This window comes from Otolemur garnettii, unplaced genomic scaffold (assembly GCF_000181295.1).
Source record: "Otolemur garnettii isolate 467f Iridium unplaced genomic scaffold, OtoGar3 scaffold00050, whole genome shotgun sequence".
Lineage (NCBI taxonomy): Eukaryota > Metazoa > Chordata > Mammalia > Primates > Galagidae > Otolemur > Otolemur garnettii.
In genome coordinates, this window is record NW_003852445.1 from 11,546,771 (window position 1) to 11,574,535 (window position 27,765).

At 50.8% G+C, this 27,765-nt stretch overlaps 1 protein-coding gene across 1 annotated transcript; it reads right to left on the minus strand.

Annotated features, from left to right (window-relative positions):
- Nucleotides 1-8,988: 8,988 nt before the first annotated feature.
- DUOX2 (dual oxidase 2) lies at nucleotides 8,989-27,184 on the minus strand. The gene is made up of 33 exons (XM_012806351.1): nucleotides 27,115-27,184; nucleotides 26,730-26,823; nucleotides 26,319-26,479; nucleotides 25,556-25,743; nucleotides 25,232-25,433; nucleotides 24,928-25,094; nucleotides 24,494-24,554; nucleotides 24,285-24,381; nucleotides 23,753-23,843; nucleotides 23,377-23,479; nucleotides 22,665-22,828; nucleotides 21,927-22,102; nucleotides 21,594-21,712; nucleotides 21,172-21,309; nucleotides 20,859-20,972; nucleotides 20,479-20,678; nucleotides 20,021-20,206; nucleotides 18,554-18,779; nucleotides 18,376-18,469; nucleotides 15,976-16,161; nucleotides 15,404-15,493; nucleotides 15,002-15,070; nucleotides 14,323-14,501; nucleotides 13,932-14,162; nucleotides 13,667-13,766; nucleotides 12,913-12,962; nucleotides 12,510-12,637; nucleotides 12,105-12,258; nucleotides 10,851-11,083; nucleotides 10,472-10,630; nucleotides 9,766-9,921; nucleotides 9,394-9,522; nucleotides 8,989-9,111 (listed from the first exon to the last, which is right to left on the minus strand). The coding sequence occupies exons 1-33, from the start codon at nucleotides 27,182-27,184 to the stop codon at nucleotides 8,989-8,991; spliced, it is 4,638 nt and encodes a 1,545-aa protein (XP_012661805.1).
- Nucleotides 27,185-27,765: the final 581 nt, after the last annotated feature.

Consider the following 27,765-nt stretch of genomic DNA (forward strand, 5'->3'; position numbering starts at 1 on the left):
ATAGCTTGCCGAACTTCTTTCTGGGCTCAGCTCCCCATCTTTGACTTCATAGATTCTGATTCCAACCAGTTTTTCTTCCTTTGTTCAGGAGCCTCTGACCAGGGTTGCTACCAGTCGGCCATCTTCCCAGAATCCCTCCGTGTGTGTGTATTATTATTATTATTTTTTATGAAGGGCAGGGTCTTATTACCCTAGTGTCCAGTTTGGAATGTAGTGGCATGTGATTCACTGTAGCCTCAACTTTCTGGGCTATGTTGCCCAGGCTGGTCTCAAACTCTTAGACTCAAGTGATCCTCCAGCCTGAGCCTCCCAAAGTGTTAGGATTATAGGGGTGAACCACTGCTTTCTGCCCTGTATCTTATAGATTTTCGAGTGTGCATGCGTATTTGTGCTGTCTGCTTAGTGATGGTATGGGTTATTGGGATTAATAGTGTCAAGGATTCCAATGAACTTCTAGAAAAACTGTTATCAGTAAGCAGAAGACACATGGTCTGAGAAGAGTGAATGAGGAGGCAAGATAATTCAGGGCAGAGTGACAGGATCGATTGTGTCAAGGATTCCAATGAACTTCTAGAAAAACTGTTATCAGTAAGCAGAGGAGAATGACACATGATCTGAGTAGAGTGAATGAGGAAAAAGCTGAGAGACAAGAAACTACTAATTCAGGGCGGAGTGAAGAAAGTGACTAAGCCGCGGCCTTTGGGAACTGGGCCTACTGGTTCCGGGAAGTGGCTGGGAGTTCAATATAGCACAGGAACAGACAGGCTCTAGCCAGAGCTCTCCTGGGCCAACCGCAGCTTAGCTTCCCCTGACCACATACTAAATTCCTACACGTTGCTATACACCCAACAAAACTAGGCCATGTTCTCGTCTCCTAGAATGGGGCTCCTGAGGGAGTATTGCTTCCAAGGGGAAGACAGACATTGCTGGGCCAGTTGGCTGGGGAGGTTTCTGTCATCAATTTACGCCTTGCCATGGGCCCGTGGCTGACTGGAGGAAAGCTCGCCTGTATTAGAAAAAGCTCCTGTGAAGGAAGAAGCAGCAAGATGTTTGGATGTCTTGGGCTTTCTGTGGTAAGAAAAAGGTGGCTACACAGTAGACACTCTACTTCATTGAAATCTTGAACAACTCACTTGACTCCTTCAAGCCTCAGATTTCTTATCCTTTAAATGAGAAAAATAACAACTACCTCGAGGTTGTCACAGGGACAGAAAAAATTTTCAAGTTCTCAGCATGGCAAATGGCACTCTGAGTGTGCTTATTAAGCTCGTGTCCTCTTCTTCCCTCACCAGAACTTAACTCTCTACCTGTTAAGTGAGGAAGGTGGATGATCCTAAGACTTTTCCAGCTTTGAGCCCTAAGTGTACAAGGGTACTTGGAAGTATGTGGAAAGTTGCTAGGGTGGCAGAAAAGGCTTCAGGCTGGCCTGACCCAATTATCTTAGCTCTTACATAAAACCACCAGGGTAAGAGAGATGGTACCAGACTTGGAGGGCAGGTGGGGAGGAGGAGAGGAGCCAGGTAACTGCACTCAGGAGCTTCCTCTTACCTGTCCACTTTGCTCTATTCCCAGAGGCCAGGCACCTAGAGGAGCCCCTGAACCCAGGAAACCCAGGGACTCCCAGAAGCCACAGGCAAGCCGTACACCTATATTGTGGGGTAACCCTCCCAGGCTAGCACACATATAGAAGGAGCTCTGGAAATGTCTGTAGCCTGATAGGCAACCAGACCTCACTCTCAGGAGCCATTTCCATCCTGCCCATCAGCCTGAACTAACCCAAGAGAGGCTGGGAGACCTCAAGGAGCTGCCCCTGTGCCTTCTGGCTTACTGTGTGGAAGGGGAAGGCAAGCCTCAAGGACCAGGAGGGGCATGTCCAGAGACCACTGCGAGAGGAGATGTCACCTGGGCCGAGAGCTCCTATCCCAGAAGCCCATCAGTGATAGCCCAGCAGCCAAATGAGACGGGGCAATTGAACTGGATCTCTCTGAGAGATGAGGAGTGGGGCAGAGCCAGCTGCTCCCTCCACACCTCTTTGGCTTGTAAGGTGAATTGTGGGGGACCCTGTTGTGAGGTAAGAATAACACCAGGCCAGAGGCAGAGTTCTGAGTTCTGCACAAGGGTGCTTATCTGGCCCCCCAAGTTCTGGCCCTCCAACCCCAGTAATTTCAGGAGAGCCATTTAATTTGTGTATGTTCTTTTTTTTTTTTTTTTTTTGAGACAGAGCCTCAAGCTGTCCCCCTGGGTAGAGTGCTCTGGCATCACAGCTCACAGCAACCTCCAACTCCTGGGCTCAAGCGAGTCTCTTGCCTCAGCCTCCCAAGTAGCTGGGACCACAGGCGCCCACCACAACGCCCGGCTATTTGTTTGTTGCAGCCGTCATTGTTGTTTTGGCGGCCCGGGCTGGATTTGAACCCACCACCTTAGGTGTATGTGGCTGGCGCCTTAGCCGCTTGAGCCACAGGTGCCGAGCCTTGTGTATGTTCTTGATCCACAATGGGAATTAGTAAAATCTGTCTCAGAATCGTTGTCACCCACACAAAAGAATACTAAGCTTCTGTGGAACAGAAAGAGGAAATAATCACATCAGCTAAGGCCCAGGTGCCTACTATGGGCCAGAACACTTCTGAGAATGCAGATATCTTATCTCATATAACCCTCCCAGTCACCCTGTGAGAGGAGCATCATTGCCCCTGTTTTAAAGCTAAGAAAACCGAGGTACAGAGGAATTAAAATTGTGCCCTAGATACCACCCCCTCACATACATATGTTTGAAAATGTATAGAAGATAATGTCTAGAAGGAGGGGCACCAAACTGCAAATAGTTTGCATTTGCAGACATTTCCAGAACTCCTTCTACATGTGTCAGGCACTGTGCCAGCCAGGGAGGGTTACCCCATAATATAGATGTAAGGTTTGCCTGTGGCTTCTGGGAGTCCCTGTCCAGAGGGGAGGAAAACAGGAAGACTTATTTTTTACTGTATGCATTTCTCTGTCATTTGAAACTATTTTTTTTTTTACCATGATCATGTATCACTTTTGTAAGTTAAGAAAATTAATAAGGATATCACAACTTGCTGTGGTTTCCAGGCTTGTACACACAAAATAAAAGATATTTTATTCTAGCCTCTGAAAATGTCTCTTTCTTGCCTCCTATAACCACTCACTGAGTACTATACTCACATTTATGTTACTATTTGATTTTATTTCTGAACACACAGAGGGCAGAGGGCACTTTTTATTCCCAGATAGTCTTTGGCTATAGCCATTTCCCAGGAACAGAGGGAGGGACCCACTCTTTCACAATCACAACCCTTGGAAGACCCCTTGGGACCCTGGACAGGACATTCAGTTAGATCGTGAACCTCACAGGTCCTCTGTGAGTCCTCAAGGACCGAGGGGAGATAGTAAAACAGACACTGCCGACACTGCCAACACTGCTTCTGAGAAGTCAGCTGTATCCTCTGCCTAGCTCTTATTTTGTTTTGTTTTTTTGAGACAGAGTCAAAAACTCACTATGTTGCCCTAGGTAGAGTGCTGTGGTGTCAGCTGTATCCTCTACCTAGCTCTTGGTCTTTTTTTTTTTTTTTTTTGAGACAGAGTCAGGGCACTATGTTGCCCTCAGTAGAGTGCTGTAGTGTCACAGCTCACAGTAACCTCAAACTCCTGGACTTAAGTGATTTTCTTGCCTCAGCCTCCCCAGTAACTGGGACTACAGGCGCCTGCCACAGTGCCTGGCTGTTTTTAGAGATGAGGTCTCTCTCTGGCTTAGGCTCACCCTCCTGTGAGCTCACCCGCCTCGGCTTCCCAAGTGCTAGGATTATAGGCCACCACACCCGTCCCTTATTTTGGCCTTTAACCAATCACTATTGTGTAATGTGATTTATTTACCAAATAGCCTGTGAGAATCCACTCTCACAGTACAGTGCCTGGCACTGTACTAGACACCAGAGAAATGGACCTAGTATAATCTGTGTTCACAGCAGTTGTTCAATAACTACCATCACCAGAACGATCAACAGTGGGAAATGAATTATAAAAATGCTTGGATGCCTCTTAGTCTCTTTTCCTTTCTCTACTTTCATGGGCATCAGGATGGAAAGAGCAGGGACTCAGAGGTATTACAGGACTGAGTTCAAACCCTGAACCCTGTGACTTATGGATGCCTGTGGGCCATTTGCTGTCTGAGTCTCACATGCCCCTTCTAGGAAATGGAAGAAATATCTTCTCCAAAAAGTTGTGAGGATTAAATGAGGCAGTTCATGTAAATGTGTTGTAGGACCTAATAGAAGGTAAACCTATAAATGTTAGTTCCTTTCTTCAGACCACTTAACCTTGGATAAACGGCTAAGGAAGCTGTTTTCTAAATATAGGACTTCCATCCCTTGAGACAACGAGTGCAGAAGGGAAGTGTGAAATTTTATGTCTGGAAAGGGTATTAACCTAATCTCATTGTTCTCCTGGTGAGAAAATTGAGGCCCAGGAAACTCTGGTGACTTCACTCAGGACAAATAGTGACTTTAACAGTAGGGTTGGAGACAAGGATCCAGGTCCCCCAATTTCAGCATCCAGTGCATTTTGGGGAGGCCTTTCCTAGAATATCACTCTCACTGTCACAAAGGGAGTGACTTCATGTTACAGTTCATTTGAGGACACTGTCCTGGCAAGGTAAGGATTCCTGTGAAGTCAACTGGAAGAATTCCCAAGCCCTTTGTAGCTTTTTGGAGACCAGATGGGGAGATGGTCTGCTCGTTTTGTCACACCCATTCCAGGCAAGGCCAGGATGGATCGACTTCTAGATGGTTCCGGTGGCTGGGAGAGGGCATTTCTCTGGACGGGGAAGGCAGTTCTCCACCCTGAGAAGATGGGGAGTCAGACAGGGTACAGGGTTAGACTAGGAACAAGTCATTTACTATCTGTCAAACTCCACATAGCACAAATTCCTCAGAATATGGAGCTCTGCTTTCAGAGCCTCAACTTCTCTTATTACAGTAGCGCTAATAACAGTATTACCAGGTGCCAGGTGCAGTTAAAGGGTAGGGTTAATGACAGACATTAACTTTGCCTGAACCCTTGCAACCCACTTTTGAGAGGCAGGATAAAATGATGGTTGGGGGCATGGTCTCTGGCTAAACTTTCTACATCCAAAACTAGTCTTTTCACTTACAATCTGGATAACTTTAAGCAAATTGTTTAAGCTCTTTGTGCTTTACTTTCTTAATCCATAAAATGTGGATAATGGTTGTTCTCAGGACTAAGTGACAATATCAAGCACACTAGCGCTGGGCACACAGCAAGCTGTGTGTGTGTTAGTTATAATCTTGTCATCTTCTTAGGGGCCTCCCTTAATCATCTTAGCGAAAAGGTCACCCTTAGTCACTCACTATTATTTTATTGTTTTATTTTCTTCAAAACACTTCTGATCTGAGATCTCCTCCTCCTTCCCCTCCTCCTTCTCCTCCTCCTTCCCCTCTCTCTCCTTCTAACATATCGTCTGTTTGCTTCCATACACTTGTAAGTTCCATAGGAACTGGATCAGTGCCTGGGACATAATAGAGGCTCAGCAATTGTTGTTGAACTAAATTACATCACTGGATCTTCCCAAACTCTATGAAGCAGATCCTCATTTTTTTTTTTTTTGGAAACAGGGTCTCACTCTGTTGCCCTGGCTAGAGTGCAGCAACATCATCATAGCTCACTGCAACCTCAAACTTATAAGCTCGAGTGATCCTCCTACCTCAGCCTCCTGAGTAGCTGGGACTACAGTTAATTTTTCTAATTTTTGTACAGGTGGAGTTTTGCTCTTGCTCAGGCTGATCTCAAACTTCTGAGCTTGAGCAATGCTCCTGCCTCAGCCTCCCAGAGTGCTAGGATTACAGACATGAGCCACTGCACCTACCCTGAAGCAGATACTAATGTTGTCTTTATTTTATGGACCTACAAACTGAGGCACTAAGTTTTCTTTGTTTGCTCAACATCACTTAGCTATGACTCAAACCCAGTTTGACCTAAGAGCCCTCTCACTCTGAAGTAGGTGAGAAGGATGCCACTTCTTGTCAACTTTCTCCCTTTTCAGTTGGTGCTGGAAAGTTAGAAGGAAAAGACAATGATCCAGGCTTTCTTCCTCTTCTACAGAGCTCATCTTCTATCCTGATCCATCCTCTTCCCCTGCCCCACCCTGGTCCCAAAGCCCTACCATCCAATCTCATCCTCATCCTCATCTTCTCCACCTCCAGTTTCATTACCAACCAATCCCACATGATTTCTTCTATTATCTTCCTTCAGTCTCATCCCTGCCCCTGTGAACCAGGGCTTGGATTGGGCTTTGTCCTGGGGTCTATGACCAACATCTCCACGACCCAAACAGAGATTTGTTTTCTTTTACACTGTTCACATAAAAATTCCTTGAATTTTCTCTGAGTCATCTTCCTCATGTCCTCTTTCTCTGGAACAGTTTTGTAGCCTCCCTTGTTTACATATTTTTCAAATCCTAATCTCTCCCTTACATACCCTTGTGGACTTGATGACCTCACTTTCTCAAGGGCGTATCGCACAATCACCATGATCCTGCTTTTCAGACCACTTCCCTAAGAGAGTTGGGAAATGACTAGGCCAGAGACACTTTGCCCTCTCTGCAAGTTCTTGACTTTTATCCCACTCATTTGGTGGCTTTCTGGGAATTGTGCAGGGTTGGACAAAGCAGCCAGATTACATGGATATGTGCTTAGGGCTGATACCTGAAGCTTGGCTGGGGTGTGGAGTTGAGACAGAGGCCAGAGAGGCTGAGTGCTACCTGAGACTACCCAAGGTCTTGATGGCATGTTTCTCTACCAGATGGACGTGCATGTAGCATTGTCCAGGGTTTGGGCAAGAGTTAGGTGGAGATACATCTTCCATGATTGCAGAATCTTCAGGAGACTCTCACTTGGGTCCTTGCGGGACAGAGAGGTCAGGGTTGAGGAGGGAGTGCTATGGATAATTATGATAGCCACATTAATGCCATTCTCCAGTCTACCAAGGATAGGTAAATTTGGATGCAACAGATAAATATTTTGAGCAATTTTTAGAATGAAATAGGAAGGTACTACTAGGTCAGATTTTGGAATAAAGCTAAGGCTAAGACTTAAGGGGCTAGAGTTCAGGATTAATGGCTGGTTGTGTACTTGGTAAGAAGCAGGAGGACTGGCAGCCTGGAGGCATGATGCTATTGGTAAATAAGTGGACTAATTATCATACACTGCAATTTTATAATGTATTTTCAAAAACTTTTTTCATCTGCATAATTGTCTAGGGTCATAGCACTATCTGACTTATCAATACCCTCACAGACATTTGAATAAGGCTCTGAGAAGTTAAGGAATTTTCCTCTGTGGCTGTTTATAGGTAACAATGGCACTAGAATCCAACTCTCTTGGCTCCTGATTTCATGCTCTTCCAGCTTGTCAGAGAGATACTTTCAATATAGAGGGCTGCGACTCAGAGGCATCAGGCCTGCTGAAGAGGTAGGTAAGGCCAACGGCAGGAGCCTGGTAAAGGGATGTGAAGATGGCCTGAAACTCTCCCTCCACAGGTCCTACTGGCTGAAAAACTCTATGATCCAGAAGTTCCACTCCTGGGTATAAACCCATCATGGTTTCTGCACTGGGCTCTGAGGACATTCTCACTCAGAGGTATTTCCACACCCTCCTCCCTAAGAGTGCATTATGGCCACCAAAAGATAGGCACAAGAATGTTTATAGCACTTTTATTCATAATCACCCAGAATGGGAAACAACTCAAACATCCATCAACAGGTAAAGACAATAAACTGTGGTACATCTTCACAGTGAATACTACTCAGCAATAAAAAGGAACTATTGATACATACAACAGCAGGGATGGATCACAAAGGTATTATGGTAAATGCAAGAGGCCAGTCTCAAAAGAGCACATTCAGTGACCAAAACCAGAAGGACAGGAATCACATCAGTGGTTGCTTCTAGGAGTTGGGAGAGACTAACTGGAAGGGGGTGCAAGGGAAGTTTCTAGAGTGATGAAAATGTCAAAATGTTCTTTATCTCGATCTGGGTGTTGGTAATCATGCACATGATTACTTTAAGATTTGTACACTTAACTGCATGCAAATTATACCTCAAATTAAAATACAGCTCAGCTTTTTAAGAATGAGTCAGATGAAGAAGGAAAAGGAAGGATCTTAAAGAGCCGAGTATGGAGGTGACATTCTAGTAGTCACCAACTAGTGAGGTTACCAGTTGTCCTGATCTGTCTGGAACTGAAGAGTTTCCTGGGACATGAGATTTCAGTGCTAAAACTGGGAGAGTCCTGGGCAACTGGTCACCCAACTTCTATAGAAGTGGGGAACTGAAGGAGAGTTTTGACTCTTTCTCAGAGGGTCTGGACTTCTTCAGTCTCCAAGCTCAGGAACTGCTCCAGTGGGGTCAGACCAGGGTCAATGCATCACTAGCTGACCTCAGGAACATCAGGGGTGGGGAGGAAACTTTGTTCTCTGGTACCCTCCTCAAGGTTCCCAACCCTCTAGGACAGAAAGGGGTAGGAGCAGCACTGCTCCTAGAGGGAGAAGGCCCAGAGACTGGGTTGAAACAATTGAGCCATTGAGATTCTAAGCATCACGGCTTCTGTGCTAGGCCCTGAGGACATTCTCACTCAGAGGTATCCCTACCCCCTCCTCCCTCAAATGCCTGATCCAAGAAAATACATTGATTTTGTGGAAGTCAAACGGAGACATGGGAACCCACTGGAGACAAACACTAGTACATCTCTTCACCCCACAGTAGTCACAAGAAGGCACGGTCCCCTCTCCAGTTTGCTTTCCACACCAACCACTGCTTGAACTTGGTGTGGAAAATAGTCCTCTGTATCTTCTCAGAGCATGGGACAGATAGGGCAATGAGGGAGGGGCTTAGGGGTGGGCAACTTAGGGACATAGTGGAGAAAGCAAGAGGCTGGGAGCAGGAGTCCAGGAGGGCGGGCTTAGAAGTTCTCATAATGGTGCATGAAGTGGGCTTGGTCCCGCTTGTTGACGAGCTGACAGGCCTTCTCTACATTCTTGGTCATTCCTGGTGGGCCACAGCTGAACACCCCAATCTTGCGGACCTGTCAGGGGATTGCATTTAGAGGCCTGCAGCCTTGAGATGTTTTCTACCTGAGGGAAAGCTGCTTCTTGAGCCTGACTGGCACTTTGAGCCCAAGCCCTGAAAGGGAGGCTTGAACTGGGGACCAGAGGCACATTGAAGTCTTGCTTCAGCAGTTGACCCCATCCTGGGTCAGGGTGGGGATGGGAGTTCTCTGCTCAGGAGAGAGATGCAGGGTGTTGGAGGGCCAGGATGTCCTGATGGGGGAAGGTAAGAGTCCCAGGGTGGGAGGGGTGAGACTGACCTGTGGGTGGACCTCCTGCAGGGAGTTGAAGAAGGGCTCAAAGGGAGGTCGACCAAAGTGGGTGACAGAGCGCAGACCCGTGAACAGACTCCGGTTCAGCACCTTCTGGAAGTGCCGCTCACAGATATACTGAGGGCACAGGAGAGGTTAGGTTCAGGATCAGGGTCAGTACCCAGCCTGAGCCTGCTCACAAATAGCCCAAGAGACAGAGACGGGGGTAAGCCTGGCCCTGGAGGCTGAGGGTCAGGACCACCAGCTCTGTCTCTCCTGCCAGCTAAGCCTGGCTGTTCACCCACTTGCCCTGGCCATTTGGCCTTCCCCTGCAAACCCACCTCCCTGCCAATCTGCCCTGCCTGGCCAGCCCTGACATACCAGCATGGTGGTCCTGAGGTCGAACTTCTCAGCCAGCTGAGTGATGTAGATGTGCACAGACACCAGGTCCTGGTGGTCATTCTCCTCTACCTCCCTGATGATGTCAGCCAGCCACTCGAACTGCCGCTGGGTCCGCGTCACCCAGATGAAGTAGATCTGGGGACACACAGCTGGAGCTTAAGTCCCAGCTAGGCTTAGGCTCCCTACATCCCAGGCGCCTTTGCCTGAGAGGTTGAAAGGCCCTAGACCAGGCATTCTCAAACTACGTGCCCGCGGGCCACATGCAGCCTGCCTAAGACATTTATCCAGCCTGCCAGGTGTTTTTGCCACCGCTGCCTGTCCTGCTTAGCAGCCGACCTGTCCCGGGGCCTGCAGTCTGGCCCTCTAATGGTCTGAGGGACAGTGAACTGGCCCCCTATTTAAAAAGTTTGAGGACCCCTGAGGGCTTAGACTACCCACAGAAGCCAAAGCCTGGAAGGACTCACCAGCCTGATCCCAGGCTTCCAACTGACAGGTCCCAGCAGAGGATCTTTTGGCTACACCTCCAACCCTCCCTCAAAGTTCGGCATATGAACTAGTGTGCATGAATGGCCCTGTAGACCCAGGGCCTAGAGCCAGGAACTTTCTCTCACCCTCCTCTGCTGTGATATAGGAACATAGTCAGGCTGCCTGTCCTCCACATGAAGAATAGAGAAGGGACACTCACCTTTTTACAGAGCATTTGGCTGCCCAAGGATGACTTGAAGACCAGGTCTTTGAGGATAGAGGCAAAAGGGGTAACCCCAATGCCCCCTCCCACTAGCACGGACACCTCAAACTTATGCCACTCCTGGTGGCCCTCTCCAAAAGGTCCATCAAGGTACAGCTGCCAAGAGAAGGAGAGATGGGATGAGCCCAGCCCTGCCTCAGCTTTGAAGCCAGAAGTGCTGGGAGGAGGACATAGAGTCCTCTAGCCTCTTCTGAACACCCCAGCCCTTTCTTAGCCTGGCCTTAGTAGGCCTGGAGCTTCCAATCTCAGGATAAGGGAGGGCAGAGATACTCTGCCAATGTCAGAGGCCCCACAGTGGTTTCCCAATCATGGGCACCTTCGGGTATCTGGCACAGCCATTGTCCTGTGGGGATGAGTAGATCTCCCTGAGGCGAGTGGTCCAGGGCCCCACTGCCCGGATGTGTAGGCTGAGTGTGTCCTCATGGGGTGCAGAGGTCAGCGTGAAGGGGTGGTACTCGGTGGTCCCCAGAGCCAGGCAGGCGATCCGCACCCACTGCCCGGACTTGTACTCAAAGCCCTGAGGCCGCTGGAACTGCAGGTAAGTCACTCCTGGGGGTCACAGGCAGGGACAAACACAGATCAGAACGCCTGCTCCTGGGACCTGGGGACTCTCCACACTCCCGAGACCCAGGAGTAGTTACATGGTCTGACCAAATGAGGCTCCTGGGGCTGGGAGTAGGAAGGCCCCCTTCCTCTTTTCTCCTCCCTCTTCCCACCATGAGTCCCAGCCTCATTCCACTGAATACCAAGCTCCTGGATAAAGGGGTCTTGGGCTTCCCAGAGATCATCTTAGGGGTTACCAAACCTCCATCATTCAAGGGTTACCTTCGTGGCGGGTCATATCTGTACACCTCCTGTACTGGCACTTATCTAATACTTTTTCTCTAAATGGACTTATTTTTTCAATTTGATTTATCTTGACATGAAATTTTATCACTAAAGTAAGTAGAAAACCAGTATCATGCGCTCTAAGTGGAAAGCAACATATTTGTTTTTGTGACCAAATTTTGGCTGGTTTATGGCCTGGCCACAGCTGGGCCTCACACCACTCTCTCTGTGTTGAAGAAGATCAGCAAATGCTTGAGAGTGGAAAGGCACACCAACACCACTCTGAGACTTCATACTTACATAATCTTGATTGAAATAAAACTGACGTGAGATTTATTTTCCTACAGTGTGAGTCTTGTGACACATAAAATCTTCCTTTGCCACCCTTCACAGTGAGATCAATCCCTATTTGGGCCAATGCTGACTCTCGATAACAAACTGGCAATCTAGGCCATTTGCTTATCTCTGGGAGAATGAATGCGAGAGAGATACACCGCCTCCTGCCTTGCACTTCCCCTCGCTCAGGACCACACACGGGGCTTTTTCTCATCTCTGAATGCACTTTCAGTGGCCTCTTCTTACTGCCTGCAAATCTCCTGAGAGCTAAGCACAGCCCTTCCTGGGTTGGCATTTCCATCAGGAAAGGTCCAGGAGTGCCTGAGGGGTGTCAGATGCAGCTCAGGATGACTGAGCTGTCTCCTGCCTCTGATGCTCCCCACCTGGGTCAGGCTAGGCCTGGTACCTGAAGGCAGCAGCTCCGCCTTTACCACGCTGATCTCCACCTTCTTTCGGCTCAGGCTCACCAGCTTGTCCCCCCCATAGATGATTGCTGGGATCAGGAAGTAGATGTGGAAACTTGGCAGCTGGATCAAGGCATAGCTGCCATGGATGATGAGCTAGAGACATGGCCAGTCAGTACCACTCAGGCCTGGCCAGGCCTCCACCCTGCACCCCCTTGCCCTGGCATTAGGCCTGGGCTGGATAGATTTGGCTGGCCGTGGCTTTAGAGTGTGGGAGTCAGATCTCAGGGTTTCATTCTGAGATCTTGGGCCCAATTCTCCCTGCTCCCTCCTTCACCACCCCCAGCCCTGTACCTATCCTGTGTGCCCTGCTCCACAGCCTGGCCCAGCCCAGAGAAGTCCCTCACCAGAGCATAGAGCAGGATGTAGAGGTGGTGGGTCAGCCAGAAGCCCCGGAAGCTACGGCGGCGGAAGTGGTGGGAGGCAAAGACATACATGATGGCCAGGACCAAGAGCAGCAGCACTCCTGTCATGCCTGTGGGCAGGAGGACAGGGTCAGCAAGTAGTCTCGGGACTTCAACCTGGGCTGAAAATATAACAGAGAAACCCCATGTTCTGCCCTCCTTCCTCTCTCATCTCTCTGGGGGCCCCAGAATACTTTGTCTGAGGGGCTAGAGCTGGGGTTTGTCCTGCAGGCTTGAAGGGAACCTCAAGGCCACTATAACAAGTGTGTACTCATGGAGGGATGGAGACAAAAGCAGAAGTCCTCAGACAGAATCCCCAGATCCCACACATAGCCGCACTCCCTACCTGGGACGGTCTGAAAGAACCACACATAGAACTTCCAAGGAAGCTTGGACCTGTGGGGCAAAGGCACATGGAGCCTCTGGCTGGGGCAGGAGGGGATCTGCCTCTGTCATCCACAGTATGACTCTATTCCAGCTGGCCCTGACTGCTGAGTTTACTGGGCTTCTACTCAGCCAAAAACCTTTCCCAGGAACAGGGCACATAGCCTCCCTGGTTTCACCCTCCACACTCTCAGCAATTTTTCCTCCCGTGTTATCCCGAACTCTGTCGCTACAGTTGACCCTTGCTTCCTTGAATGGTTAGCTCATTTTTCTGTAAGCTCTGTGTGGGCAGAGATTTTTATTTTGTTCACTGTTCTACCCCTAGCATTAGAACAATACAATACCAGGCACATAGTAAATGATCAATAAACAGTTGTTGACTGACTGACTGCATGAATCTTGACATCTCTACTTGCTGGCAGCTGAATGGACACATGGAACATGCGCCATAAATGCCCAGTGAATAGATGAAAGGCTGAGATGGCAAGTTGTGTGACAGAGTCTCTAACTTCATCTCCCAAACACTTTTCCTGGACAATCACAGCCAGCTTTCTTCTTGAAGGTAAGGAAGTCACTTTTCAGCTTCCCCAAGAGGACAAGCTTTACACCTTCACTCAGTGATGGGCTAAGTGTCTGCAGCGATACCATCTATTTCATTTCTATTATACGCTTAGGCCCACCCCAGGAATCCCAGGGAGACCTTCCCCAGAACTCACCCATCATTCACAAAGACGTTGGGGAATATGCAGGCCAGCAGGCTCAGGGGGCTGACTGAGAAGATGTAGACATTGACTACATGACCAGCACTGTGCAAAACTGAAGGAGACCTTCTTAGTGATGCCAACCAGAGCCACCTCTACCTCCGACCCCAGGGAAAGAGGAGGCACATGGAGGAGAGATGGGAGTGTAAGGAAGGGTCAGAGCCTAAGGAGCTAGACCCAGGGGGTTCAGCAAAGGGGAGGTTGCCCAGGAGCCACGTACTGGCCAGGACAACAGCAGCCATGGCGATCCAGCGGTGGAAGTCCACGGCGGCGTCAAAGGGCACATAGCGGTTGAGGAAGGTCTCTCGCAGGAAGGTGATCAGGTTGCGGCACATGGTGAGCAGGATGTAGGAGAACATGAAGGAGACAGAGGCTGCTGTGCCCCGCGACAGGATGATGCCCACATAGGTGGTCTCTGCAATGTCCGAGGGCGGCGAGGCAAAGGCATAGTCTGGTGTGGGAGTGGGGGTAGATCAGCTTGGCATAGTAGGTCAGGGTACTGAACCCGTGTCAGGTGTTGAGGACCAGGAAGAGCAACCAGAGGGCTCTCCATTTCTTCCTGGGGGTCAGGGCCCACTCCCTGCCCACTGCCTACAACCTGGATGTCTTACAGTAAGCACGATCTGCAAACAGGCCAACACAGATGGCTGAGAAGATGGCCACACACATGATGTGCCTCCGGTAGTTCTCCACGAAGCGCTTGAACTGCTGCAGCTTCCGGGCCAGGAGGCCTCGCTGCATCTTCTCCTGCAGTGCCTCAGTGTACAGCCGGGAGGAGGGCACCACCACCCTGCAGGAAGGGAAGGCCTTCCCTAAATGCCAGTCCATAAAAGGCAGCATGGTGATCTGTCAGGGTCCAGGGTGGACCATAATTGATGTAGGGAAGAAAGCAATTGGGCGGGGGGCCCTCCAAGGGAGGCCCCACATCCCTTCAACCCTTTTACCACCATCTTTATTTGCTCTACCCAGCCCCTCCTTTCTCTCCTTCTCCACCTCCTCCTTGTATTTTTTTCTGTCCTTCCCTCTTCCTGCTCCCTGCACAGGCCTCACTGCTGTGGCCAAAGCAGGCAGGAGCCAGGGGACCCCTTACTACCATCCTGATGTTACTTCTGAGCCAGGTCCCTTGCCTGGAGAATGGGGTGCAAAGGTGGAGAGAGGATGAAATTCATTCAACATTATGACCCCCTAGTTGGGTCAGGAACAAATAGAATGAGGCTCAGGATGGTTCTTTATAAGTCAAGGAGATTTCTCTCATGTCTTCTTGGGCCCAGGAACCTGGAAAACACTCACTTTTTGCCAAACCTTTTCTTCAGCATAGGAGCTTCTGAGGCAGGGAGCCTTATTCCCTCGGAATAGGAGCTAAGGAACAGAAAATGGGGTCTGTTCTCCTCCCTGTCTTTGCAGTCAGGAGAAGAACTGCAAGATCAGAGCTTGGGGTGGGGGCAGGGGGTAGGCTCCTGCAAACAGGCAGGGGGCAAGGCAGAATGAATGAATATGATTTGGTCATCTGTTCTATAGAGTGATTCTGGCCTGCAGTGGCAGGGAGAGAGCCAGGCTCTGGAGCAGCATGTGGTGAAAGTTGGGCTAGGACTGAACATGGGCTAGGAGCTCCTTTCTAAGGGCAAACATCTTCCTTCATTTCTGTGCTGGAGAGAAAGAGAAGAGACCTGACAGCGCCCCACTCCTACTCACCATTCTCTAGGAGTCCGAGTGATGAATGAGACTCGAGAGTTGATGTTTTGTTTAAAGATGTCTCCAATACCTGGAGGGGAGGACAAGAGGCTGGGCTGGCTTTCCCACCAGGGCAGTGGAATGGGGTGGGAGGCTCCCCCCCTCACCTCTGGGAAAGCTGGACATGTCTAGATCTCTGGTTCCCGCCCTGTTCCCACGCTCCCTACAGAAGTACCTACTGAACCCAGCGCAGACAATCTGGCAATTTTGTGCAATTATAAAAGAGGACCTCTCTGTGTAGATGTAACCCAGAAGGTCCTTTGTGTAAAGAAAATAGTGCCTCTCCTTTTGGCCAGATACATTCCTGACCAGTGGCCATGGCTCTGAGCAGTGGGTAGGCTAAAGTTCAGCCTGCTCCTTAGCCTCAGTGGTCCTCTTTGTGCAGTATACAACTTGCATACCTGTACATGCTGCCCTTGATTACACATGCTTGGCTCTGTACCAAGCACCAAGGACTCAGAAGAGTAAGTAAGACCTGGGTCTTGTTCACCAGGAACTCTCATTTTGACTCCAATCATTCGTTACATACTCACACACCTCCACCTTTGATGCAGAGCTGTGTGCTGCGGAGCTCGCTGTCATGGTCCCGCAGCATGAAGTGGAAGTCCTCCCACGTCAGCTCCTCCTTGTCCTGGAAGCCTGACTCCCGGAACATGGACTCCACCACCTCAGCCAGCTGGGCCTTGGAGAGGCAGTTGTTGGAGATCTCGATGAAGGACCTGAGAGAAGACCAGAGGCAGAGCAGCCCATCACCCAGTGAGGTCAGGCTTGGGCAGGTGCAGGGTGGGTCAGGTCCCAGATTATCTAGTGTGGTTACCAGTGACCCAGGAAATGGCACTGAGAAGGTGTTCATCCAGCCTGCAGCTGACACTAAGCTGGGTGGGGTGGCCGCAGGCTCAAAAGGCAGAACAGAACTGGAAGTAACCTTGACCAATTAGAGAAAGCAACCCTCAAACAGGGGGGCATCTGCAACTGGAGGAATGTCTGCTTAGTGCCGGGATATGTGCTGGGTGTGCCATGGCTCTCTCTTGTGGCAGGCTGTCTGCCTCCTCTCTTCTGTTGAGGCCTCCCACACCACCCCTTGGGTCCCACTTTCAAGTCTGGTGGAGGCACCAGACAACAGGGAGGGGTGTAGCTGCAGCACTGTTGCTTCCTTGTGCCAACACCCTGGGGCACAGGCAGGAGTGTCTCCACACCCAATCTGATGGCACCTACAGTAGCAGCTACTGTGGCTAAACTCTTTTCTTTCTTTCTTTCTTTTTTTTTTTTTTTTGTTGTTGTTGCAGTTTTTGGCTGAGGCTGGGCTTGAACCTACCACCTCCGGTATATAGGGCCAGCACCCTATTCCTTGAGCCACAGGTGCTGCCCTAAACTCTTTTCTTAGGCTGTGGTTTGGAACAAAAATAAACTAACCATACAAGTCTGTGTAAGGCCAGCAGAAAAAGACCTGGGCTCACATGGCAGAGCCAGCACAGCCATCACATTGAAAATGACATCCCAAGACTGAGCAAGATCCACACTGAGTTACAGAATGTGAAGCTGGAGCTCAGCCCTTGGTGGCATGGACCCTCTCCTAGATTCTCTAGAGTCCCCTAGCCCCAAGGCCAGGCCTACAGTGACACATCCAGTCAGGTACAGACTGCAATCAGCTTTGCCCACTTAGACTATAGAGTGATATGACAGTTAAGCAGTATACCTAATACGGTGGAAAGGCTTATTGGAAGAGATAAGTTAAATGAATCTAGGCTAATTTATTCACTTTGTGTATTCATTTGCTCATCCATTTCATCTTGTCTTATTCAGTTAGCTATGTGTCGAATGCCTGCTATGTGCCATTCACAGTGCAGAGGAGGTGGATTCAACAAAGAACAAAGAGAGACATGAACCTTGCCTTATGGCGTGAAAGGGGGCTGTGTTACTGAAGCATTGTATTCAGGAATGAGAAATCTATGATGCTCAAAGCTGGCATTTTTTGGCATGTCAAACCATTAATGTCTTAAGAAGCAAGATGACCTTTACAATCACCAAGATGTAGAAACAATCTAAATGCCCACCAACCCAGGAATGGATTAACAAACTGTGGTATATGTATACCATGGAATACTACTCAGCCATAAAAAAGACAGAGACTTTGCATCTTTTGTATTAACCTGGATGGAATTGAAACACATTCTTTTTAGTAAAGTATCACAAGAATGGAAAAGCAAATATCCAATCTACTCAATACTAATATGAAGCCAGTAGATGATCTAATTAATACATGCCCACATAAGAGAAAAACTCAATTCTATTCAAGTTGAGGAGAGGAAAAATAAGGAAGGAGCTAGAGGGGAATATGGAGGGGGATTAGTGTGCTTCCACTTAACGGGCATAATGCAAGGGTATATGACACACCTATGAGAGGGACTCTACCTAACAAATGCAAACATCATAACCTAGATGTACCCTCACATTAACATGAAATTAAAAAAAAAAAAAGAAGCAAGATGATGGAAGGGTTGGAATATAGAGAAACTCTCCGTGTTTCTCCTCCTGCCATAGTGATGAAGATTAGAAGAGCAACCAAGGTCATACATCCATTATTTCTTTGTGAAAGCATGGTGTTGGGCTAGGCATGCTGTGAGAGGGTTTACGAAGGTCCAAAGGCATCCAAAAGGGATTAGTGGACTTTTGTTGTTGGTTGTATTGGTGTTGGGGTTTTTGTTTATTTGTTATATACATAATTTTTTTTTTTAACTTGGAAGACTTTTTTCTGGCTGGTGCTGAAAGTGCTGAAAGTGCTGGGAAGGTAAACTTCGAGGCTGGATGCACTGTCTAAGTCTCCTCTCAATATAGATGGCCAGCCAACCTCCTTACCAACCCTCTGCTGACCTGACCTGTTTTCTTGTTTAAAACATCAGGACATCTCAGGAATGACAGGGCCCACCCCATACCGCATCATGGTGAAAAATTCATCCTTGGAAAGGAAGCCATTCTCATCCAGGTCATACATGGTAAACATTAGGCGGGACTTATCTTCTGGGGAGCCTAGGAAGAAGAAGGGGATGCAGGTCACTTTCCTGCCAAAAGACCCCTGGCTCCTTGATAGCCCACCACCTCCCAACCCCCTACCTTTCATGAAGATCACCAGGATGTCCAGGAACTCCCGGAAGGACAAGTAGCCATTGCCATCCTTGTCAGCCAGAGAGAACATGGACTCCACAAACATGTCCTGGGGCTTAAGGCCCAGGGACTCAGCAAACTCAGCTCTACTCAGCTCACATGTGAGAGCCTCCCGCACGTTCTGGGATGAGTCCAAGGGCAGGGCCCCTGCATCCTCCTGGTTGATATCCAGCACCTACATTTGGGCAATAGCAGAAAGAGGAAGAAAAGGAAGTAAGACCTGGGCTGGAAACAGTTCAGTGACCCTTCACACCTTCCCAAAATCTAAATCAGAAAGATTGAGCCCTGGTAGCTGCTCCAGATCACTAGATATACTGATGGGGGCCTCTATTCTCCTGCAGAAGGGCTGAACAGAATTTCTAGTAGTCAGGCCATTTCTCCCTTGACCCACAGAACCAAGAGTTTATGTAGCGGGGGATAGTGCTGGAGTGGGAAAGGGGAGAGCAGGGAAAGGGGCAAAGTTGGGAAATACAAAGTGAGAGAACTTATACTGGAAACAGAAGATGTGAAAGACACAGTGGACAGAAAGGGCTAGGGCTGTGCTCTTTGCCAGTTCAGGTGGGGCTGCCATGTGCCTGTGATTTGGTCTCTGCCACTCTGCAGAGAGTTTAAAAGTCACATGTAACTATCATTTGTTAAATGCCTACAATGTACAGAACGCTTGGCCTAAGCCAGCGGTTCTCAACCTGTGGGTCATGACCCACAGAAACTGTATTAAAGGGCCACAGCATTAGGAAGGTTGAGAACCACTGGCCTAAGCACTGTACTATTCTTCAAACGTTAGAGTGCATGAGAATCACCTGGAGGTTTTGTTAAAACACAGATGGTTGGGCCCTACCCGGAGTTCCTGATTTAGTCTGCGTGGGGAAGAGCCTAGAATTTATAAAGTAGAACTTCTGTAAGTAGACCACCCAAAGGACTACAACAAACTAGTCAACATACAGAGGTGGTCTACATCAGGAACCAGGCCTACTGTTGTTACCAGTATGTACATGTGTTGCATATCCGGTCTATGGAAATTAGGTCAACTGAAGGAGGTGGTCAGTGTAGGGATTTGATCAACTACTGAGATTCTCCTGTATTTCTAACAAGTTCCCAGTTGAGGCCAATGCTGTGGGTCTAGGGGCCAACCTTTAAGAACCACTCTTGCAGACTATCTCACTGAACCCTCAGGACAATGTATTAGGATGGATACAATTGGAATCACTGTTTTATAGATAAGAAAACAAAGATACAAAGCAAAGATGATGTGATTTGCCCAAGGTCATGCAGCTAAGTGGCAAAGCCAAGACTGAAGCAAGACTGTCTCCAGACCATAGAGTAAAAGCTTAAGTGCACCCACGTGGAGTTCTTTCTGCCCCAGTTTCTTCCACCCCCTGGACCAGGCCCATCTTTAAAAGGCACAGGTTATGGCACCTGAGCAAAAAGGTGTCTGAAGAAGATCTCCAGGATGCGTCCCCGCTGCTGCTTGGTCACAGCCTTCCTGAATAGCTCCCTCTCACCCATCTCAGCCACATGGAGGCTCAGCTCACAGTATGAACACAAGTCCTGCAGTTGTCGCACAAAGGTACCCCGCTCCTCTTCAGAGTTAAACAACAGCACCTGGGTGGGAGGATGGTGCCCTCACAGCTCAGCTCCTCAGAGCTCAGGATTCTGTTAAACCTCCCCTCAAAGGGCTTTGGGTTGAGGAAAGGAGAAGGTCCTTCACCCACACCCCATGCTTCTAGGCTGGGGCCAGGTGGTAGCCTGAGGGGTTCAGGGTGACTCTGGGGGCCTTCATAGGTGAGCTGTGCAGCTGAGGGCAGGGTGGCCCTCATTTGTGAGAGGGGAGGTGCTGGGGGAAGTCCAGGCAGGGGAGGCAGGGTAAGCCGCACCAGGTCATACTCCTTGGGGATCTTGAGCAGCAGTGTGCGGCAGCCTCGGTTGCTGGACAGGATGAGGTTGACCTGCTGTGGGGGCTGCAGCTGGACTGTGCGGAGCACAGTGAGTTGCCTGTCCAGGACCTGCAGCCTGTCTGGGAGCAGCTGGATGGTGATGGGATAGCTCCTCTCCTTGGGGCCTGGCCACTCCATCGCTGGGGAAGAGAAGATTGGGCAGAGTGGTTCAGTGGAAGTCCCCAGGCCCTCGCCCTCAGGCTAGTTCCACTCTGTCTGAGCAGGCACCCAGAAGCCTTTCTCCCCACTCTGTAACTTGGTCCCTTCTCCCAGGCTCCCCAGTGTCCCTTTCTCCCACCCTCCTTCCAGCCCCACCTCACCGGGCACTCCCTCTTTGGCTGCTTCCTTCTTCATACTCTCTTTGCCTTTCCTTTGTAGTTTCTTGCGCTCTTTCCCTCGGAGATAAGCCACCACCCCAGAGAAAAGCAGACTCACTGAAAGGGATCAGAGGCAGCTGGTGGGGAGGGAGCCCCTCACCCACAGCCTCACTGAGGCCCAGGGTGCTGCCCTCTCCCTTCACAAGGCTCCCTGTGCCTGGCCTCAAACTGCAGGAGGGAGCTAGCCCTGTAGGCCAACAGGTAAGGCCAGTCTGGAGACCGAAGAAGAGAGACAGGGCAGGGGTGAAGAGCTCACCTAATGGAAGGCAGCAGAGGGCCACGATGGTGATGCCAAAGCCAGGGCCACTACCCTCGAAGAAGTCGAGCACAGTAAGGGGCACACAGGGGGGCAAGCCTTCAGTTGTGAGCTGCTGGGGCTGAGGGCAGGGTGCACCTAAGGAGGGTATACAGAAGACCTCAAAGTCTGAAGATCTCACTCCTTGGCCAGGCCTCCTTCCCTTCTGTCCTGTGAAGGACCAAGGTATTCTCCTTCCTCCCCAGGCTCCCGCCCCTGTAACTTAGCTTGAACACAGGGTGCAGCCTGGATGCTAGTTGAATCCCTACTGTGGGAACCAGCCCAACACCTCCCTGCCTGACACAGAAGGTGCCTGGCTCCCTGGACAACACAGTGATTTCCTTTTCTGGCCACTGTCACTTGTGTTCTTCTAGACCACTCACCTTCATGCCAGAAAAAGACATTGGGCTGCAGGGCACTGGGGTCAACTTCGGTGACATTTACCAGTACATCCCGCAGGGTGGTGTTTCTGATTTCTGCAATCTCCTCCTTGGAGAACAGCCTAAGTTGAGGAAGTAGATGTTGGGATGGGAAAGGGATTCAGGCCGCCAGCAACCCTAGGCCCAAGGACTCAGATGAGAAAAGAGACCCAGGGGTGCTGGGGAAGGATAGTGAGATGGGCTGACAATCTCCTGGGGTCTAAGGCTAGGCTGAGGGTCCGGGCCCAGGCTGAGGTGGAGTCTGAGATGGGGATTGGGGGGTCCAGGCAGCCTCACCCATTCCTGGTGTTCTCAAACCAGTAACGGTCACCATCCCGCAACCGCACAAACTGATTGAGGACGATGGTGCTGAACAGGGGTCCAGGATCCCCATGGCTCTCTAGGAGGCCCCCCAGAAGCAGCTCTAGCCGAGACAGGTCCTGGTCATACAAGGCTGCTGTGACCTCCAGCACCTGGGACACCACAGGAAGTAAGGAGTGAGAGTGTGTGGGGGTTGGGGAAGACAAGACCAGCCACCGCTGCCCCATCCCTCAAACACAGGATCCCAGCAGCTGCCTGGCTTGTTGCTCAAGCCTGGTCTCCTCTTCCTAAGCAGCCCCCCCTCAGGGGAGTGAAAAGTCTGTGGAAGGATCAGTGCATCCCTACCTATGGTGAGACCACTGTCAGGCACCTGAGGACTATATCTTGTAACCATTGCTATTCAGACTGCCTGGTCTCTATGAGTAGCAGCTTCAGGGGCACCCAACCCTTGGAGTGGGACCCTGCAGGAACAGGACAATGGCACCCAACCCAGGTGCCACCCTGAAGTATAATGTAGTGGTTAGGAAATTACTCTGGAGTCAGATGGCTGAATTTAAATCTTGCCTCCACAATTTACCAACTGTCTCATAAGTAAAATGGAGACAATGATAGTATCTACCTTATAACATGATGTAGATTAAGCTAACATATGCAAAGGATTTGGAGCACTATTACCACAGAAAAGCTTTGGCTGCCATTATAATCATTCCTGACCTGGGGGTCCACATTAGGGTTGAGGTCACTCCAGTTCTTTGGGGTCTCTAGCCCCAAGGCCAGCAGGGCCTGGCTGTAGCTGGGCAGCCCCATGTCTCGGCCACGTTGGATGCTGCTGGCTATGTAGTCTGTGCGGGAGAACTTGCCAGGGCCAGGCCAGTAATCTGAGGAGGAGAGAAGACCAGACTATGGGCTCAGTCCTCCCAACCCTTCTTTGTCCTGCAGCCTTGCATCCAGCTGTGGGCACTATAGCCCAGCACTCCTCTATATCAGACCTGCACCCATATTGACCTTGTCCGGGTGTGGAGCCAATGTCACCATGTGCATTCAGGGGCAGTTTTTTTTTGGTAAAATCCTTCCTCTAAGACTCAAGACTCAAGATTGTTCTAGTCACCAAGCAGCAAACTCCCTATCCTGTTTTCCTAACTTTAAGATGGGGCTGGATGAAGAACTTTAGAACCTAATTTAGTACCAGAGAGATTATGGTGCCACACACCTATACTCAGACATAGTTAATTTAAAATAAAAGTAACACAAAATTGTAAGTTGAGGAAAAAGAAAAAAATATTTTCTTCTAATGGCTATTTTAAGTTTAAGTGTATATCTTTGTTCCTGAATCTTGAGTACTCCAAGTCTGCTAGTTGACTAAGCTAGAAGGATTCCTGGGTTCCTTGGCTTTCTGGCCCTCCCTGCCTTCTAGCTTTGAACTTACCCCTCAGATCTTCAACCACTATCCTATCTTCCAGCTCTGAAATCTGAGAGGCCATTCCCAGCAGCAGCTGACTCACCGCCTCGGTACTGTTCAGATTGGGGTTCTGGAAGTAAACAATATACTCAATATAAGCTCTAGTTCCCCTACCCAGAAATCAATCCCTCTCAGCCTGGACCACTATAACACCTCAGGACAAAGCCAGGGCCAGGCTTTCTTGAGCTGTTGTCTCTAGATGATTTTCTCAATACTTCATCTCCCATCCCAGACCAGGAATACCCAACAACCAGCTTACTTTCTCCCGCCTATGTGAAGAGATTGACCTTGCCTATCTTCCCCTGATCTTGCCTGTCTTCCCTGACCCTGACCCCAGTCTGACCTCCCGAATCCAGTAGCTGTTGCAGACCCTGAAAGCTGGGGAGCTGCCAAAATTTCTGTTCAAGACCTTCTGGAAATGACAGCTGGCATTTCTGAAATGGAGAAACAAGGATGTGGTGAGGGAATTTAGAGAAGAAACTAAGACGAGGTTAAGTACGGTAAAGGACTCAGTGGGGATGAGTAGGATTGAGTAGCCCATGAACTTGGACATAGCAGAGATTTGGCAATGTGTGTTTACTGAAGATAGAGTGACCTCTTAGTCTACATAGGTGAGGAGGGAAGGAGGGAAGAAGATGACCCAACTCCTGGACACATCTTACACTCAGCAACCAAAGTTCAACTATCAGGAAAGTGGGGAAGATTTCCCTGCTAACACCAAACCTCTTACCCCAGAATCATAGTTTGAGGCAAATTCTGCTTCCCTTCCTCAATAAAACTGGAGGTGTATAAAAAGGCCCATGCCCTTGGGGGGGGGGTCATTCTACACTTCTGCCCCTGTGCTGTGCCCCTCCCACCACAACACTCCCCCCCACCTCATGTAAACGCCAGGGGGCACCATGGTGGAGAGGAACTGCTCAGAGGCCACCACAAACTCAGGGGAGATGCTGGGGTCCAGAAATGGCTTGTATCCTGGGAAAAGGGGACCAGACAGGATAGAAGAATTTAGCCTTCAAACCACCCAGGCTACCTACCCCTGCAAACCCTCCTGCAAGCCTCCCATCCCCCCTCTCCACCCCCTGACCTGTGTACTCCGGGGGTGTTTTCTGCAGGAAGCTGGGCAGCCACTCATACAGAGCAATGTTCTGAGGGTCAGAGAGAGGACAGGGAGAGGCCTAAGTTGGACCTGGCAGGGCCTGTAGGAATCTGAGCCCAAGGAAGACTCAGGTGCAGAGGTGAGGACCAGGCAGGGGGTTCAAACAGGAGTGGTGTGAGGCCGGTCCTTACTAGGAACCAGGGGATTTGGGGTAGGGGCAGGCGCTAAATAATAATCACAAGCAAAATCTCTCCAGAAAACAGCCTTTGCCTCCTTGTCCTTTAGAGGGCCATTTCCTAGTCCTTAGCTCCCTGGGGAGAGCTTTCTGGGTGGAGATTGTCCAAGGATGGGCAGCTCTGCGGGGGAACGGAGTCTCCCCTCCCGTGGATCTACAGGAGTCTCAGGGGTGCGGTCCTGCTGACCTGGTAGGTGGCGATGACCCTCTTGCGCGCGTGCTGGAAGAGCTCCTCGTCCCTCCAGTCTGGGTGCTCGCTGGCCAGTCTCTGAGCCCACAGGTTGTGGTAGCGGAACCAGAGCAGGCCCAGCGCCTGCAGGAAGGGGTCCCGGTTCCCTTTCTCGGCCCCGAAGGCTGCACACGGCGGCGTGGGGACACAAGGCAGGAGATGAGAGCAGGACATGAGAGCAGCGGCGTGACCAAGGGAACCCAAAGGCGCAGAGCCCCAGCCAGAGCCCCGCGCCCCCCACACGCCGGCCCCGCGGCCTCACCGTACAGCCCCTGGGGTCCGCGCTGCCCGGTGGCGGGATCGGGCGCGGCCCACATGAGCAGGGAGTTCTGCGAGTCTCGAGGGAAGGCGGGATCGAGCCCCGATGCCAGCTGTCCCTTGGAGAAGCTCCGCAGCGCGTCGCTCCAGGAATGCGAAGAGCCATAGATGGAGCTGCCGTCCAGCCAGCCCGTCACCTCGTTGGTCTGCGGGGCCACGAAGCGGGTGAGCAGGGGATCGGGAAGCGGAGGCAGGTGAGTGAAGACGGGAGCCCAGGGCCGCACCTGCCCGGGGTCCCGCCCCCCTCCCGCCACTGGTCACCCCTCACCAGGTCCCGCGGGTTGCTGGGGCTCCGTCCGGTCTCGGGGTCCCAGCGGCTCCTCTGGAAAGGCAGCACCACGTCCCCGCGCTGGTCGGGATCAAACACAGGGTCCCCGGGTGGGATGCGGATGTTGAGGAACTCGGCGGGGCAGCCGGGCGTCTCCACACTCACCAGGTCCGAGAGCACGTGGTAGCCTGGGAGCAAGTGTGGGGCGCAAAAAGGTGAGCAAATGCTCTGCGTCACGCTCTCTCTACAGTCCAGGCGACCCCCCAAGCGTTCTCGGGAACCAAAATACATTCCACCGCTGGGATCCGATCTTAGTCAAGCTAAGCACTGTGGCTTAGCTTCAGTTTTCTATCACGCAAAATGAGAATACAGTACCCTTTCCACCTAATTCAAAGTGTTATTATGAGAATCAAACGATATAATTTATGTGAAGGCCCTCCAAACCAGTCCTCCTCCCTCTTCAGGGGATGGTGGTTACAGGGTCAGAGCGGTGGCACCGGGCACTCAGTTCCCAAGAGCTATAATAGGGTTCCAGTGGCACTCCTGGGTTTGGGGTGAGGTATACGAGATATATTAAGGGAGCAAATACCCCTGTCCAGATACCCCAAATTCCTCTGAAATAAAAGCAGGCTTGAAGTGCCGCTTAGCCGGCAGGAAGAGGCTGGGAATCTCAGATAGATCTCCTGTGGACTTGCAGGAGGGCCTCGGGGCCCATTTCTCAGCTGCTAAACAAGCCCGCCCCCATCTCCCCTTTTGTTCTCACCAAAGAAGACCCCCAGCACGGTGCGGTTGTGGAGCGATGCCAGCCCTGCTTCACCCTTCGTGGTGGCGTTGCTGAGACTGCGCGGGTTGGGGAGCAGCGGCTCCTCCAGAGCCTGATACACTCCATCAGCGTAATTGGCTGGTACAAGGCGCTGCAGCCGGCTGCCTGCGGGTGGCAGAGAGCAGGACTTAGAACACTCCATCCCCGGGAAGCCCCCAAACCTCACCCAGCTCCTCCCTCAAACCCCCCACCTTCACTGACAGAAGTCTTTCTCCCAAGGGTCTCTTAGCCCCTGATGTGCGTTAAGATCACGCTGCTTAGGAAGCCGGCTTGCTGGTCTCAGGTTCCCCTGGGTCCCCCGGCCAGACTCCCTTTGCAAGCTGAGGCCTCCCCCTACCCTGGCCCCAGGACGCACCTGCAGCGCCACGCTCGTGGTGCCTCAGGTTGTTGAACCAGCCGTCATAGCGCTGCACTTCCCAGGGCAGTGAGAGCGTGTCCTCACCACCTGTGGGCACAGAGAGCTCCCTCAGCACCAGCCTCCCAGCGACTCCTGGGGACCTGAGGGCCTCATCCGGCCCTTCCCCTGCTCGCGGAGCGCCCCCAACCGGACACAAGGGGCAACTTTTTGCGCCGTGTGGCGGGCGCGCAGGACGTTTCCCAACCTGCCGAACTTTGCTGAACTTCCCATCCTGACCCGACCTTCTAGCCTTAGGGAGCCGCTGCCTACACCTCTCCCTTCCCCTACTCCCAGGGTATATTGGGTGACACCCCGTAACTAGGGGAGCCTGACACTTACCCACTGGAACCAGGGATCCAGTCAGCAGAGCTCCCAGGAGCACCAGTGCCTCTAGTCTTGAGCGGAACATGCTGACCTTGCAGCGTGGGCGACGGAAGGTGGTATGTGAGGGGCACAGAACACACGTGCCTCTCGCCATATACACCCCTACAGCTGGCACTGGAGGAAGAGCACCAGCTATTTTTCACTTCTGAAGCAGTGCTGTTAGAAAGAAGCATCACCTCACCTAGGACCACGCCATTCTTCCAGGACAACTGGCAGCTCTAGTGGCATTGACACTGTTCCCCATCCTCCACCCATCAGAAAGCTAACCCTGACCACAGGAACCCACTGGGCACAAGACTTCCGGGGCATGTCAGTCCCAGGCAGGACTGGTCCAGCCTCCCAGAGCTAGCTTAGTGCTTCACCCTCAAATCTCAAAGCCCTCACCCTCAAATCTCTCAGTCACTGTTTCTCCTAGAGGAGGAAGGGAAGGGACAGAGGCTACTGAGCTGGGAGCCTGGGACCCACAGTCCTCCCTTAAACCAGCTCCCTCCCGGGTAATGAATGCCCAAGCCTGACGGGCCCTAAACTCCGATACAACCCTCTGTGTTAGGACTTTCATCCATTGAACTCAGACGTCTTCTTTCCTCTTAAAATCTTTGCTTCTAG